We start from the raw sequence: 15205 nt of genomic DNA on the forward strand, positions 1-15205 counted from the left end.
TACATTTTGTTGTTTTTTACTGAACAGAGAAGAATTTTCTTTTTAAAGTTTAGGAAAGGGTAATGTTTACCTGCTTGGAAAACAATAAAAATCACCACAAAAGAAATCTCATTGAATAATTTAACAGATTCGGAAATTTTCTTTTGTTCTAACTGCCGTGATTGAAATCTTTGCGGATACAGGATGTACATTATTTTTGCGGTATGCACATTGATTAGACAGTGTTTCGCTTAACAATAAGTAAGAAATTATAGGTTTCCTTTGTTTTAAACTAGCCTCTCGTTAGCTTTTTGAACTGTTGACACATCTAAGATCCCCTATCAATTCTTACCAAAATTGCTTCGGAAGCTCTCTGTGGTGCTGGGAAATTTTGCTGATGGGCCCTTTGTCTTTGAGGCTGTCAGCCAATGCAGAGAATTGTAAAATTATATTTCTGGTATCGAGCGTCCTTAAGAAAAGAGAAGAAGGAAAAGCATAGGTATCACGTCAAAAATATAGGAATTGATTTGGACTTTTTTCACTGTTTTATTTGTAAAAGCAAGAAATCATTTTACAATGAAAAATCGGAAAAATCTTTAATAGTATAGTAATTGCCGAAAAGGATGCTGCAGAAGGTTGTGGGTGGGATTTTTTTGTTATAAAGATTTGACGAAATAGTGAACGGACATTAATTCAGAATCAAAGCCATGGTTTTCACTTAACAAAGAGTGATTTGTGTCCTTTGTATTATTATTTTGGTTTTTTGTATTGTTTTGTATCTTGCTACTGCATAGAAGGGATGGTCATAGAAACTTGTAAGGGAATTTGTTTGATCTTGAACAAAAAGTTCTGATGCCCTTATTAACTCCAGGCACCTCATAGCCTCCAACGGGATCTGATAAAAATTTCGTGGTATTAGTTTCATTGAAAAGATCAAAACGTCCAAAAAATGTGCCTTCAGGGGGATTTAACTCGCGCAGTTGCAGAGGCAAGGACCCCTAGGCTATAGAGGTGACCCGTTTATCGCAGATACATTTTAGTAGAAAAGATCTTGCATCTTCTTAAAACCATTATCCTACAAAAAATTCAAATCCGTATGATTGGAGGCACAAATAGAACACGTGAACCCTCAGTCCCCCATCCTCCTCTCTCAACCACCAACTTTTTTTGGCCAAAAAATATGCATGTTGTACATTGTCTAAACTAGAATTATGCAAGGATTTTCAATCTCAGTGCTAATATACCTCCTGAATAACTGAAAACGAGCTAAATCTGGGTTTGGTGCGCAAACGATCAAAGCAAATACTTAAAAAAGAAAAAAATACTTAAGAAGATGGTTCTGTCATCTCCACGTCTGATTAATTCAGTTGTTTGCCATGAAAAATTGCTGTAAAGTCAAAAAGGTGGAATTATTGTGTTAGCAGGACAAACTTTACAGTGCGCGATTTCATTAAAACTTTATTAACTTTGATGACGTCGTGGGAGCCCTGCTTTAGAGTCGCAAAAGCTTTTTTGTCATCCTCATTTCCTTAGTTCTTTCCTTGTCAATTATCTGATGACAGATAATATTTATTATTGTCTGGAGGTATACTTTAAAGAATTGAATTTATTGAGAATCCATCAAATACAACAGTAAAAAGACAAGCGAACCAACTAAAAATTAAAAACAACATACGCCAATGTAAAACGGTGGAAAATACTGTATGCTCAGCATGAAAGAAAAAAAAAATCATAATCTCATTATACTTATGTAGATTTTGGCCCTCCCCCTTGGTCTTTGAAAAATAATTTTTTTATATTTTTTTTTGAAAAAAATTGAACAAAAAACCAAATGACAAGATTTTGAAAAACATTTTTACTGTATCTCATTAAAGAATAGAAAAAAAAACCTTGAAAAAACAATGCGGGGAATGTGATCCGTCAAATTACAAGTTTTCTACAGCAGCATTCAATAGTATAAACAAAGTTGTCCCTAGTAGCGATCTCCGTGGCCAGGCACGTAAGCAAGAATTTTTATCGGGGGGATGTACAAATTTAAATAATGTAAAAATCGATGAATTATATGGAACATATAAGAAGCTATGGAGAAAATTGTAAAAATGCTAGGAATTTGTGGTGGTGGGCAGGGACCTAGAGCCTCCCTCTGTATACATGCCTGCCTGAGGCAGCCGCCTAAACATCAAACACTCGCGAAGATAAAATACTTTGCTGAAGATATTGTGATCGACATTCTAAATAAGACCAAGAAGTACTTATAGACTTGTCAATTCCTGATTTCTTTGTTAGTCACGAGAAAGAATATAGCTTTCGATAGCCGTTTTCGGAACATTTTTTTTCTTATCTTACAAATTTGTGGATTCTATATTCTTGTCTTCATTTTAGAGCCGTCAATGCTGGTAAGTCATTGAAAAATGAGGACCAATCAGCAATCTATGAAGGATTTCTTGAAAGGAATATGAGGGTTTCCACACCAGCTGCTAAAGAAGCGACAGATTTAACAGCAGAATCTGATTTGGCTGACTCGACGGCTGGATATAGGCTACCTTATTATTATTTTGCCATTTTTGATGGTCATGCTGGATCAGGAGCTGCAGTATCAGCAGCAAATCAGCTTCATTATATATTGCACGTGAGTAATTTAATATCTAGAGGTGAAGACTATTTTTAGCCTATATACTCAGCATTCCCACTCATAAGGTACTGTTACGGCAATTTGAAATTTTTGGAATTTTAATTGGAATACCATAAGTTTGTACCACGAATGAAGAAGTTTAGCAGGTTTTTTGGCCCAAGCTAGTTTTTTTCCCTAGCCCTTGGGTTTGTCCGCGATTGCCTTATCTTTGTTGTTTAGCCAAAAAAAGAAAAGAAAATTCGGCATGCCAACTGTCATAAATGCAGCACAAGTATTTTCACATGCTTTTACGGAAGTTACACTGTTTTTCATTCAACATAGGTATATTTCAGAATTCAACAATAACGAACAAAAAGTTTCCACCCAAGTTTTGTTCCTTGTGAATGAAGGCTAATGCCCAAGAAAGACTAGTCATATTTATGTACCGATCTTGCCTTTGACTGGTCTATTGCAAAAAAATTCCAACAGTAATGACTTTTCTTGTGGGGTTTTTCCTGTCATCTACAGATGTGAGAGTAGTCTGGGCTGGACAGAATTTTCTTGTCAGAAACTTTTACGTGGTTTTACGTCTTCGAGGGTGGGAGTTTTTTTTGGGTGGGGGGGGGATAAATCTATCTAGTTATATTTCTAAAAAATGTACTTTATACACCCTAAAGAAGAACAATAAAACGGGCAGATCATGGAGCCTCTGCAATAATCGGATTTAAATATAAATCGTAAATATCAGGTTCCTGTATGGTCTGCCGTAGCCGTTCATTGTGAACCTATTGTGCTTTAATTCTTTTAACTTGACGAATTTTTAAGGCTACTTTATGAGCCACTGGAAGAATATAATGGCGCCTAGTTTTAGATCACTTGTATAATACGAACGTCTGCTTAATCCATAAATTGATGTGGTTGCCAAACACAATGCAATCGGAGTGTTATTATAATTTGAAGTAAATAAAGAAATGGTTTGCTGAGATTCAGATGGTTTTACGCAAATTCAAATTCAAGTTGCAACGGTTACATCAAAGGTATCTTTTTCAATATCTTTTTCGGTAGCAATGAAAGAATCGTTGCTAGTGCATTAGTATTATTATTACTGTAATTTTTTTTACTGTAATTATTATTACTGTAATTACTGTAATGCTCCTTGTTAAAACTTTCATCAGTAAGTTACTTTTAGAACCAATCACGAAACTTATTTTGGAAAAAAGTTCTCGTACCAAAATATCTAACTTTGGTTAAATAAGTATTTAATAATCTTCTAGTAATAATTATGATAATATTTTTTTGTGTAGAGTATAGTTAATTACTGATGTCTGTTTTCTATCCTCGTTTTAGATTTATTAATGATCAAGATTTATTTCTGCTGCCGTCGCAGGGCTTGGGTTTTAATGGAGTCCCGGTACACTAGTTATGCTCGTATCAAATTTGTAATTAGAACTCTACCTCTAGTGAGGTTGATACAACTTTGGTTTGATGCCAACTTCTGAAGTTTACCTATATGCTATGGATTAACTGAAGCTTACTGATACCAGAGAAAAAGGTGGGCCATAATTTGCGTGGACACTCCTGGAACTTTTTTTTGGGGGGGGGGTATCTTTTGTATTTTCGGAGTTCCTTCCTTTTTGTAAATTATCGGTCGTGCAAGGGAGGAGAGTGTGGTTGTGACCCATTTCTACTGTAGTCTTGTGCCAATATTTGTACCTTAAATGTATCAAAGAGTGTGCTATATTTGGCTTAATGTGGCTAAATATAATCTTTTTTTCAGGAAAAATTAGTCGATATTATTGATCATTTAATGCCAGAAAATGAATCAGAAACTGTGGGTGGTAAGCCAGTGAAGATGTTTATACCAGCTAAAGATCTTGGTTTTCAGAGTTTAGTTGTTGGCGCCTTGGAAGCTGCCTTTTGGGAAATGGATAAATTGATCGGTAGGTGAGCAATTAGCATAAAAAGAATATTCACATATCTCTAATTCTTTCGTTTGAATCATAAAGGATTTAAATATAATTTTTGTGGTTTAGTTTTTTTTCTATGTCAAAATAACTAAATAAAAAAACTAAAAAAAAAAGTCAACAGATCTTGGTCCTGAACAGGAAAATTATATCTCACTTCAAAATATGCCAAAAAGAAGTTTGTCAAAAGAGGATGTGATGAATAGTTTCGTTAAACTACTCAGTGCCAAACTTTTGTAATTCTTAGAACTCGATTTCTTACGCTTAGGAGGATAGTTACAGAACCAACCAACTAAATTTCTCGAAAGCTGACTTGTAGTTCTTAAAGAAGGATAGTAAAAGAACCAACGAGCTAAATTTCTCGGAAGCTGACTTGTAGTTCTTAAAGGAGGATAGTTAAAGAACCAACCAACTAAATTTCTCGAAAGCTGACTTGTTTTTTTTCCGTGGAGCGTGGAATTTCTATGATCACCACGACAAAACTGGGCATGTCTCATCTCGGTTATGGTAATCCTGGAGGCGTGGCACCAAACATGCTAAATGTCTGGTGCCACACATACGTAGTGGCTTTGAATTACCCTAAATATGTCGTCTTTTTTCGCTTGAAGTATTAACTAGAGACTTGAGTTTTTGATGCTAAAACTGTTTTGTGTCATTTCTTGAAGACCTACAAAAATGTTGCTTGATCAGATAACAGTTCGTTATTAAAATAAAAACCCTGAAATCTCTTATGTATAGAACTTCTTATACTTTAATATGTAAGGAATCGCAACACCCAATCTAATGCACTCTACTTGACGGGAAAGGCTACGAGCCTTGCTCCTGTAGGTTTTAGTGTCTCTGACAGATTGTTTGTGCACACATGTTCAACTAACTTGAATTTTCAAATCTTGTCGATCTACCCTAGGATCCTCAAATTATGTGTAATGCCACTTAAACACTTATGTGTATAGTGAATTCATAACTTGTTTATGTTTTTGTTTGTATGTCAGCATTGCGAAATATCTAGATTAAACCAAATTATACTTTTTAGGGCAAAAAACATAACTCCAGGATTGTCTTCTCAAATACTGAAAATACTGCACCGTGTAAAAATTTGCCCCATAGATAAAAAAGAAAATAAAAACAAAGAGCATCATATACCCATTTCAATTTTGTTAATTTCACCCTCAGCTATTGACTTCGAGTTTTAGAATGCTATTAATTTTTTTTGCTTGTTTTTGTTGTTTCTTTTTTCCTTCAAGTTCTTTCATAAACAGTTTCTATTGCCTCTTTTTTTCGTTCTTTCGACTATAATATTATTGCTCATGATTCGACGAGCTTGTAATCATTCATCAAACTCACAACTAAGGGTATTAATAGCTGTCACTTAAATATAGTGACTTTTTAGTCGTCCTGTGTAAGAATTACCTCGGTAATGGTAATGAAACCCTACTATGTTAAGGGTTACCACCAAGAGAAAATCAAAACCCCAAAAAGTCAATCAAAGTATAAAATCATCAAAATCTACATTGGGACAAACTTTGGTATTTACTGTATACTGTGTAATTGTAAAACAGGGGTCTATCGTGGCTGAGTTTGAATGGTAAAATTCACCCCACCTCCACTTAAAAAATAAACACCAACGAGAGCTCACAAGGAAATAGAATATTCGGGCCGAAGGTGGTTTGGTGGTATTTGTTATATTAAGACTATGTGAAAGTGCGATTTTCATTTCAGACCTTTGTAATAAATGGTAAATCTTGACCTACCCATATACCTCAAATTTTTCTTAAGTGTCTTATTCTATAAATTTTGAAAGTTATCTTCTTGTATTCTTTGTTTCGTTCTTACTATTGTTGTTCAAAGTTCAATCAACCTATTCTGTCAAATGGCATCAAGCAAGGCGGCAAATTAACCAATCACTGCATTTAAACTTGGTTAACTCAGTCACTTATCAGCACAGCATATTTTTACAAAGAAATCACTTCCTTTTTTCGTTATAGTATCTGATTATAACTTCAATACTATCGATCCCATTTACTTTTTGTTAAGGGGTCGCTAATTTCAATCTGCATTCGATTTATGAATATTAATTAAGGGGGCCGTGGAGAGTGACGAATTTTCTCAAAGTAGTCGCCTACATAGATTGTTTTTATGCACCGGAAAATGGTAGTAAGCTGATTTTCAAAAAAAAAATTAATGTCATTTTTGAGAAAAAAAAATATATATATCTGTATAGATGTATACAATTATTGCTCGTTTAATAAGATAAATAATACAGTCCTGGTCTTATACACTCACTTTTTTCTTTATTTCAGAGGAAGATCGTTTTCGTTACAAAATAACCGGTGGCTGTACAGCTCTTGTAGCGTTATTTATTTTGGGAAAGTTATTTGTTGCCAATGCCGGTGACTGCAGAGCCGTATGGTGCCGAGAGACTGGGGCTGTGGATATGTCTAATGACTTTACACCGGAAACAGAAAGAAGACGAATTAGAAAGCTGGTATTAATTTATGTTTTGTTTTCTTTTGCTCCTTCAGAGGTGTAGCTAGATTTTTTTCTTCAAGGGAAGGTAGAAACCAGGATCCAACTTTGGGGAGTACATAGGGGAGGTGACAAATTAGGAAATCTCTTTTTCATCCCATTTTTAGTAGATCATACAGTCAGTTTTCGCACACTTTGTCTTGCAGTTTGTCCCTTTGTTGTTGTTTTTTTAAATTCTAGAAATCACATACATTTTCCTACCTCCCATCAAATTAGATACACTAGACCTATCTAGACTAGGCAATAAACCTGTCACTGATGTCAAGGTGTTTAGGCCTACTCATTAGACTCTTCCTGAATTTTGTCACAGGAGCCGGAGATAAGGTGGATATTTTTGCATCACTTGTAGCTAAGTATATTTATTTATTGCATTTACTATATTGCTGTTGGATACACGACATCTGTCGTGTATGTTATAGATATTTAAAATAATTAACTTCTCTCCTGTCCGCAGAAATAGATAGTGATAAGATTTTTTTTTTCTGGGACCTTCCTATTGATTTTGTTTCTAAAGAAAGTTGCTTTTTTATATTTCTTCCGCCATCGCTGGAATTTACTATGAAGAAATGCAAGCTTAGGTGCCAAAGACATAGCTTTCAGATAGAGGAAAACATAGAATCACTTTTAGATTGACTAGGTTTTGCCTAGTCAATTTACCTAGTACCTAGTCAATTGACTGGTCAATGTTACCTAGTCAAATTGACTAGGTTGACAACACATAACAACAGAGCCGTAAAAATGCCTTTAAGGAACTATATCAGTGACTGTTGATTAATTATTGATAAATTGGACAGCTTCTACCTTTCTTATTAAATACTTTTCCTCCAATGAGAATTGGTGGTCCCTATATTGCAACCACCTCCAGATTCTTACGCTTGAAGTTTGTATTCATATATATTTTTACTTTGCCACCATTAATGGGAAGGTTAAATCGTCGGACATTTGGACTTAGAGTGTCTTAGATAAAAATGTTAGCCAGATGAATGAATTTTTGGAGGTTTTGAGAGTTCAGAGTGCATGCATTGGTTTGAACGTCAATATCAAGAACACTAAGTTGCACGGACAAGGAATAAGTAAGGTTGGAAAGTGATGTTTGATCACGAGAAAATGGATCAAGTGGAGAGCTTCACTTACCTAGGTGGTATAATTATCAAAGGTGGTGGATGTAGGGAAGATTTAAATAGTAGAATAGTCAAGACGCAAGTTGTCTTTATCGCAGTCGAAAAATGTTTGGAAGATAAGTCGGCGAAGTAAGATTATGATATTGGAAGCCACGGAAATTACACTGGTCAGGTATGACTCTGAAACTTTCGCGCTTTGAAAGGCTGATGAAAATCTGTTATAGGTTATCCAGGGAAATTGTGTAAGGATACTCTTAGGAACTCGTTTGACTGATCCTACATTAAATAATGAGCTGTAAGAAAAATATAGTTCGATTCCACGTTTTAGAGCTATGAAGGAGTGGATATGATGGTTAGGCTGCGTTAAATGAATGAAGGATGTTTGCTTTTTGGTCATTCATCTGAGGCTGAACTAAAAGCAGGTCGTCCCTTAATGTGGTGGTAAGCATTTGAAGTCCTTATCCCCTAATGGGGATAACGAAGAATTTGAAGGGAATCGGAACTTATGACAGAGGGTAAAGAGCGAAGTTCTGGGTTGATGGAGGTGAGGAGAAGCGTGTGTAGCTGCGTTGGCCTCCGATGGATTTGTGCTGCAGTGAGTTATCAGTAGTAGTAGTAGAAGTTATATCTACATTGACTAAAGACAGTTCTAGCGTTAATCCAGATCGAATTTTAACTACCCTGTTTGCACTTTCAACAGTCTTCCTCTGGAGCAAGATTATGATTTTAAAGTTGACGATTACCAAATCTATACATTTCCCTGTCTCCGCGTCAATGTTAAAATCCTTGGCAACAATCTGTATAGTCGCAGAAAACATCTTTAATTAGTCGAAGCACAAATTGCTCTCATTTGGCCAAATTAATTTTCTTACTTAAGTCCCTTCTATCCTCGTGGGACGTTTTGCGGTCGCTCCTTTCGATATATCACATTGTACTCGATACGCTGCTCTGTCAGGTGCAGTTATGGGTAGTCAGATCACACGCTACCGGTCAAAGTTGTCAATCCATTTCTTGCAAAGTTTTTCCTGTAGTCGGCTTCCTTCAAGAGTCCCATCAAGCGACATGTTGTGTAGGTGAGCAGGATTTATTTTCTTGACTTGCCCGAAACAGTGCAGTCGCTGTCTTCTAACTCTGTTTAGGATCGTGCCTGGTGACTTCAGTCTTCTTCGGGCTTCTTTATTTGTGACACAGTCATTGTAGTTAATCTTTGCTATTCGGCGTAGGCATCTCATTTCGAATGCGAGAAGGATATGCTCGATTTCAGCTTTCACTGTTCATGATTCACACCCATTGAGAGCAATGGGTGTGATCAGGCTGTTAAAAAGATGAATTTTCAGATAGTTCGAAAGGTGACTGGGTTTCCTTAAGTTTGAGAGTCTTCTGAAACTAAAAGATGGCAAGGATAATGTGGCGTTTATTGTCGGCAGCGTGGCAATTATAAGCTGTTAATAGGCTTCCACTTGTGCAACATCAATATTTGTAGAGGGGAAGGGGCGGGGGATTTGAAGTCTCTTGAGCTAGCTGATTGACATCATCAACGTTTACGAGTTTGCCAACTGGAATCCCATCTATTTTTGCCCCATACTCAATGGGTATCAGGAAGAGGATTGCATGCAGGAATAAATAACAAATGTAGGGAGAGGATGCATCCCTGGTGGACTCCGGAAGTTGTCAAGAATTCATCAGAGAGTCCGTTAGTAGTTAGTATTTGGCTTTTGGACTGGTTGTACATGTGCCCAATGATTTTGATTTCTTCTTGAATATCGTAGTGTTTTCAATATGCAACAAACATTTCCTTTTTATGAGGTCAAACGCCTGTCGAAAGTCAATAAACAGTCGATAGACGTTTCTATTAAACTAAATGTATCGTTCTATAAGCTGGCACATAGTAAAATATTGGTCCATAGCTTATCGTCTTGGTTGGAAGCCAACCTGATATTCGTCAGTAAAATATGCGGTGATTGCTTGGATTCTACGGAGGAGGATCTTCGTCAGAATTAGGTTTGCTTGCTTGTCAGGCTGGTAGGCCGGTACTTTTCGCGCTCTTTCTTTGAGACTTCTTTTTGTGGATTGTAACTATTTCTGACTTACACCACGGTCGTGTACCATTTTCTGTGGACCAGGTGGCTAAGATGACGTTTTGATATGTGTCAACAACATCTTTTGAATCGATTTTTATTTGCTCCGCAGAGATACCGTCTGGTCCCGGAGCTTTTCCTCTCTTCAGTGATTGAATTGTCGCTTTGATCTCACATCTTAGTAAAGATGATGGCTGACACGCCCTGTGATTGGGAAGCCGGTTAGGACGCTTGGTTCTGTCACCACTTGTAGACTTAATTTGTCCTTAAAATATCCTTTTCATCGGGCCAACTTTGTTTTTGTGTCATTGGTGTCGTTCCACTCTTTGTCGAGGATCACAGACGTGGGTGGACCTATCCTGGTGAATAGTTCTCTGATTGTTTTGAAGATTTCATGGTAGTTGCCTTTCTTGAGCTAAGTAGTTGCTTTATTGTTCTTATACTTCTCAGGGAAATTGTTTCGGGATGCCTTTCTGACTTCCTGCTCAACTTTTCTTTTGATATGTTTGTTGATGTCTTGACTACTTAGGTCAGATTTGTTGTTGTACAGTTGTTTCTGGTCGCACGGTCGTATTATGTCTTCAGTGATTTAAAGTTTTTCATCTTTAGTCTTTCTGCCAAGGATGCCATTTTCGGTCTCTAGAATTGCGGAGGTGTCATGTTTAGCTAAGCAGTCAATCTCTTCAGGAGTTTTGAGGGGAGGGAATTTACTTAGGAAGTCCCCTATATTTAAGACAAGCTAATAGGCATATTTTTTGGTGGGGGCGTGTGAAGTTCAGTTCGGAATCTGGGAATTTCTGTCATCTTGGGGAGTCGTTTTAACCTCAGCTTGAGTTTGGATATCAGCTTGTGACCCGAGTCAAAGTGTCCATTACTGATGACTTCCATCGTCTGGATATCAGAATATAATAAATCATGTTTTCAGTCACTCTATTGGGTGCTCTCCATGTAACCTTTCGTCGTTGTCTGTGCTTGGAAGCGGTGTTTGTGGTATATAATTTATTCTCTCTGTAGGAGTCGATTAGCCATTCTCCCTTTGCATTAAGATGTCTATATCCATGTGGACCCATGACATCATTCCGATGAATTTGACCCACAATTGCGTTGAATTCGCCCCTGACAATGAGTGTATTTTTTTTCGGTGTTTGGTCAATGACGCTCTGTAACTGGAAGTAGAATCGATCACAATCCTCTTCACTTCGAGCAAAATCCGGAGTGTATATCTGGATGACTTAGAGATTTCGATTGGTCTTTTCAGATGAATGGTCGCAATTCTTTCCGATACAGGAGTGAACTTCATCAGTGACCTTTTAACAGCCGGAGAGAGAATGAAGCCAACACCCTGGCTATGAACGTTGTCGGTTCGTCCTGACAATAGGAAAGTGGTTTACTGGATAGTTTCTTCTTCATTTCAAGAGAGGTGCGTCTCAGCCAGGTCGACTATGTTCAATTTGTATCTAATGTTTTTTTTTTTCAATAAAAGATCGATTTTTCAAGGTTTAGCTGGATTTCGGGTGTCGAGTAAACCAATATTGAAAATATTTTTCCTCTATATAAAAGTGTCTTCCCGCGTGGGAGTCGTTCTAGGCCTATGATGCTCGTCGGCTTCCTGTACACGCGATAACAAATTTTGTATTACTCCAACAATAGTCGTTGGTTTCCCCGGACGAGGTAGCACTTTGCTCTTTCGCGTCTCTGGTCATGTTTCATGTTGGAAAGGAGAAGGTTTCTTGGCTGATTTGTTCACGGCGGTGAGTTACTTCTCTCCGTCAACTTGCAGAGGCCGTTGTCCATATCTAAATTTTCCGCCCTTTCGCAGTTGTCCTTCTGTAGAGGATCTTTCCACGATGGTATCCTGCAGTACCATACAATTTAACCCATTGCTTTGGCAAGGTTTGCAGCTGACAGGACATGTCCATACGCCGCTGGGCCTTTTTCAGTCCGCATCAGAGGGGCCTTCTTCCTCCTCCGCCTGTATTTGTGACTCCTGGGCGAGGCTTGCTCAGTTATAGTTATGGACGCCCTGGGATTAGGTCTCGTCTTGGTCCGTGCCGTCTTTCACGGAGAGACACCCTACATATAAGATAAGATTTATTACTGAAAACGGCTATCACAAGCCCAAATGAGCCGAATTCGCACTTTAGCGTCAATAAACAAAAAAGAACCAAATACAAACAAAGACAAAAAAAGGGTCAATGTCAAATACTTTAAATGTCAAACAATTGAAAATCATAAAATTAAAAGGTCAATGCCTCATCAGCAAAATGTCAAACCAGTGAAAACTCGTAAAATTAAAAAGATAATAAAATAATTAAAAGAGAAACAATTTAGTTATACGACCAAAAAATAGAAAGCTCGAAATATGCAAAATGAACATTAAAAGTACAAGGTAAAAAGAGAGTAAGGGGAGGGGGAGGAGATTCACTGATTGAGTATGTCAAGTATGTACGGAATGGAAGTGTTTCCATATCTTTCAGTGGCAACTTTTAATCCGGCAAGAAGAGGGATTTTTGTTGAAGCAGAACGCGGGAGGCGGGTCGAAGAGGTGAATATTGACTAGGGAAAAAGGTAGTTATCCGAGGGTTATGAAGGGCATTGTCAGTGAAACGCAAGGAGATTTTTGCTCTCCTTTCCTTAAGGTTAACTAGATTGGCTCTCCGAAGAAGGGAAATGTAAGGCACTTGACCCTCATTAAAGATGATTCTTAGGCACCTTTTTTGGACTTCCTCTCTTCAGTCCGACAACTCAATGGAGATGCCAGGATGCCAAACAGGACAGGCGAGTTTAAGGAGGGAAAATACGGGCATTTGCACGTTTTAAAATATGGTTAATATGGCAATCCTTTTAAGTCGCTTGAGATGGTAACATCCAGTAATTTTATAGTTGTGACTGACATTTCAGGAGGGATTGAGCAGGAGAAAGAAGAAGGAGTTTTAAGGAAATTAATAGTTAAAACCGTTGACTTTAAAGGGTTGACTCCAAGATGTCCGTATCGATTCCAAGATGTTTATTGGGCTACTCTTTAACTTTTTGAAACATGTCTCTAAGACAGTTAGTTAGATCATCAACAAATGTCCGTCTATCCGGGAAATCGGCACCAAGGTTGTTTATCATTGCAATAAATAAAATTGGGCCTAAGAGGGTTAAATGTGGAGGGTGTCCCTCTGTTCGCCACCTGAGGTCGCGCATAGTGACCTAGGGGAGGTCCCTACTGAAAAGGCAGTTAGCCTAAAACTCAAAAAATAGTAGTGAAATCTCAGGCTGCATATTAATGGGATATGAATACATGAATTAAATTACAATTTCTCTATTCTGTCTCATTGCAATAAATGCTCCGGGTCAGTGAAATTACTGAAAAAAAAATCACATTTGTATATATGACTTGTTTGAGTTTCTATAGTCTTTTTCTTTTTAATTGTGTTGTGTAGCATTTTTCCTTCTCTTCATGCTATTTTCCTGTCTATTTTAACTGTTTATTTTAGTGTTTTTCTTGTTCTTGTTTCTTATTTTTTATAAAAGCTTCTGGACGTGAAGCCAAAATATTGAGGCTTTTATTAATATATATATATATATATATATATATATATATATATATATATATATATATATATATATATATATATATATATATATATATATATATATATATATATATATATATATATATATATTTAATCATTAACTACATGTTCTTGTGAATCATATCCAGTTGTTTTGTATTTTTATAGGCAGCCTTAAAGCCAGAATTGCTTGGTTCCAGTTTTACAGCTCTAGATTACTTACGTCGACCTACAAAAAACGACATTGGGCAGAGGATGCTTTATAGAGAGCCATACATGACAGGATGGGCCTATAAAACTATCACCGAAGATGATCTCAAGGTCCCAGTTGTTTTTGGTGACGGGAAAAGAGTGAGTATTCTGTTACTTATCATTTAGGCTGGTTGATTATCTCTCAAAAAGAATTAGGCTATAAGGCTGCCCCCCCCCCATGCATGAATAACGGTTTCACCGTTATGTTGACAATATGAATTTGTTGACACCCGCATTATCAATTTTCAGATTTATAAAAAAAAACATTAATTTGTTCGTTTTTTCTCCTCTAAAATTGAAAGAATTAACTGGATACATTTATGAACCGAACTGATGAAATGAACTGCTCTTATACTCAATATTAAAAAGAAAAAATATTGAATGGTTCAGTTACAATCGATGAAAGAGAATGAATGTATATCTTTTTTTCTCATGTCTATAAAATCTGAAGTGACAGTGCGTTATGTATACTGGAGGACGTGTCTGTAAGGGGATGTGTCTTAATTATCCAAAATCTCATGAAGAAAAACTTTTTTTTTACTTTTTTTGGTCTATATACTATGATACCTTGCCTGATTTGACTGAACTATGACCTTGACCTTGCACTTTTTAGTAAAAAAAAAGGGGGCAACTAGTATTCTATTATTAATACCTCCCCAACCTAATCAAGACTTAGCAGCTTCCTTATTCGTCATGAGCCCTACTCCCTGCTTTTGCAGGTCATCCTTCCTGCCTGAGTAAATAAATTATCTTTCACCTAATTTCTTTTTTTCGATTCCTGGGTTACTAGTTTGTGAAACTCCTAACAAGTCCAGTTCAAGAAGTCTGAATTCGTCAGTCAAAATGTCAATACTATAAGTGAATTTGAACGTTGTAACATTCCAAGTTGCAGTTTTCAGATTATTTAAATCATTGAAATTATTAGTCATCAAAATTATTAATTAAAATTATTAATTTCATAAAATTGTTTATGAAATCATTATTATTATCATTATATCTTTAAAATTATTAATTTCATGGTTGCAACAATAGCTGCAACCTAGTACAGAGAAAACCATATAGCTTCATTCCTGAGAGTTTATTTCAATTTCAATAAGTTCTGAGGCAAGTCAGA

General features: G+C 36.6%; 1 protein-coding gene across 1 annotated transcript in view; it reads left to right on the forward strand.

Moving 5' to 3' along the window:
- The window catches only part of LOC148943542 (protein phosphatase 1H), a 61481-nt gene that overhangs the window by 12983 nt on the left and 33293 nt on the right, over positions 1-15205 (forward strand). The window contains exons 3-6 of the mRNA XM_089101022.1: positions 2362-2608; positions 4368-4530; positions 6855-7039; positions 14008-14190. Coding sequence (XP_088957148.1) covers positions 2362-2608; positions 4368-4530; positions 6855-7039; positions 14008-14190 — 778 coding nt within the window. The remainder of the gene's footprint in view (positions 1-2361; positions 2609-4367; positions 4531-6854; positions 7040-14007; positions 14191-15205) is intronic.

Source organism: Artemia sp. Qi Xiang Cuo, chromosome 15 (genome assembly GCF_049724085.1).
Source record: "Artemia sp. Qi Xiang Cuo chromosome 15, ASM4972408v1, whole genome shotgun sequence".
Taxonomy (NCBI): Eukaryota; Metazoa; Arthropoda; class Branchiopoda; order Anostraca; family Artemiidae; genus Artemia; species Artemia sp. Qi Xiang Cuo.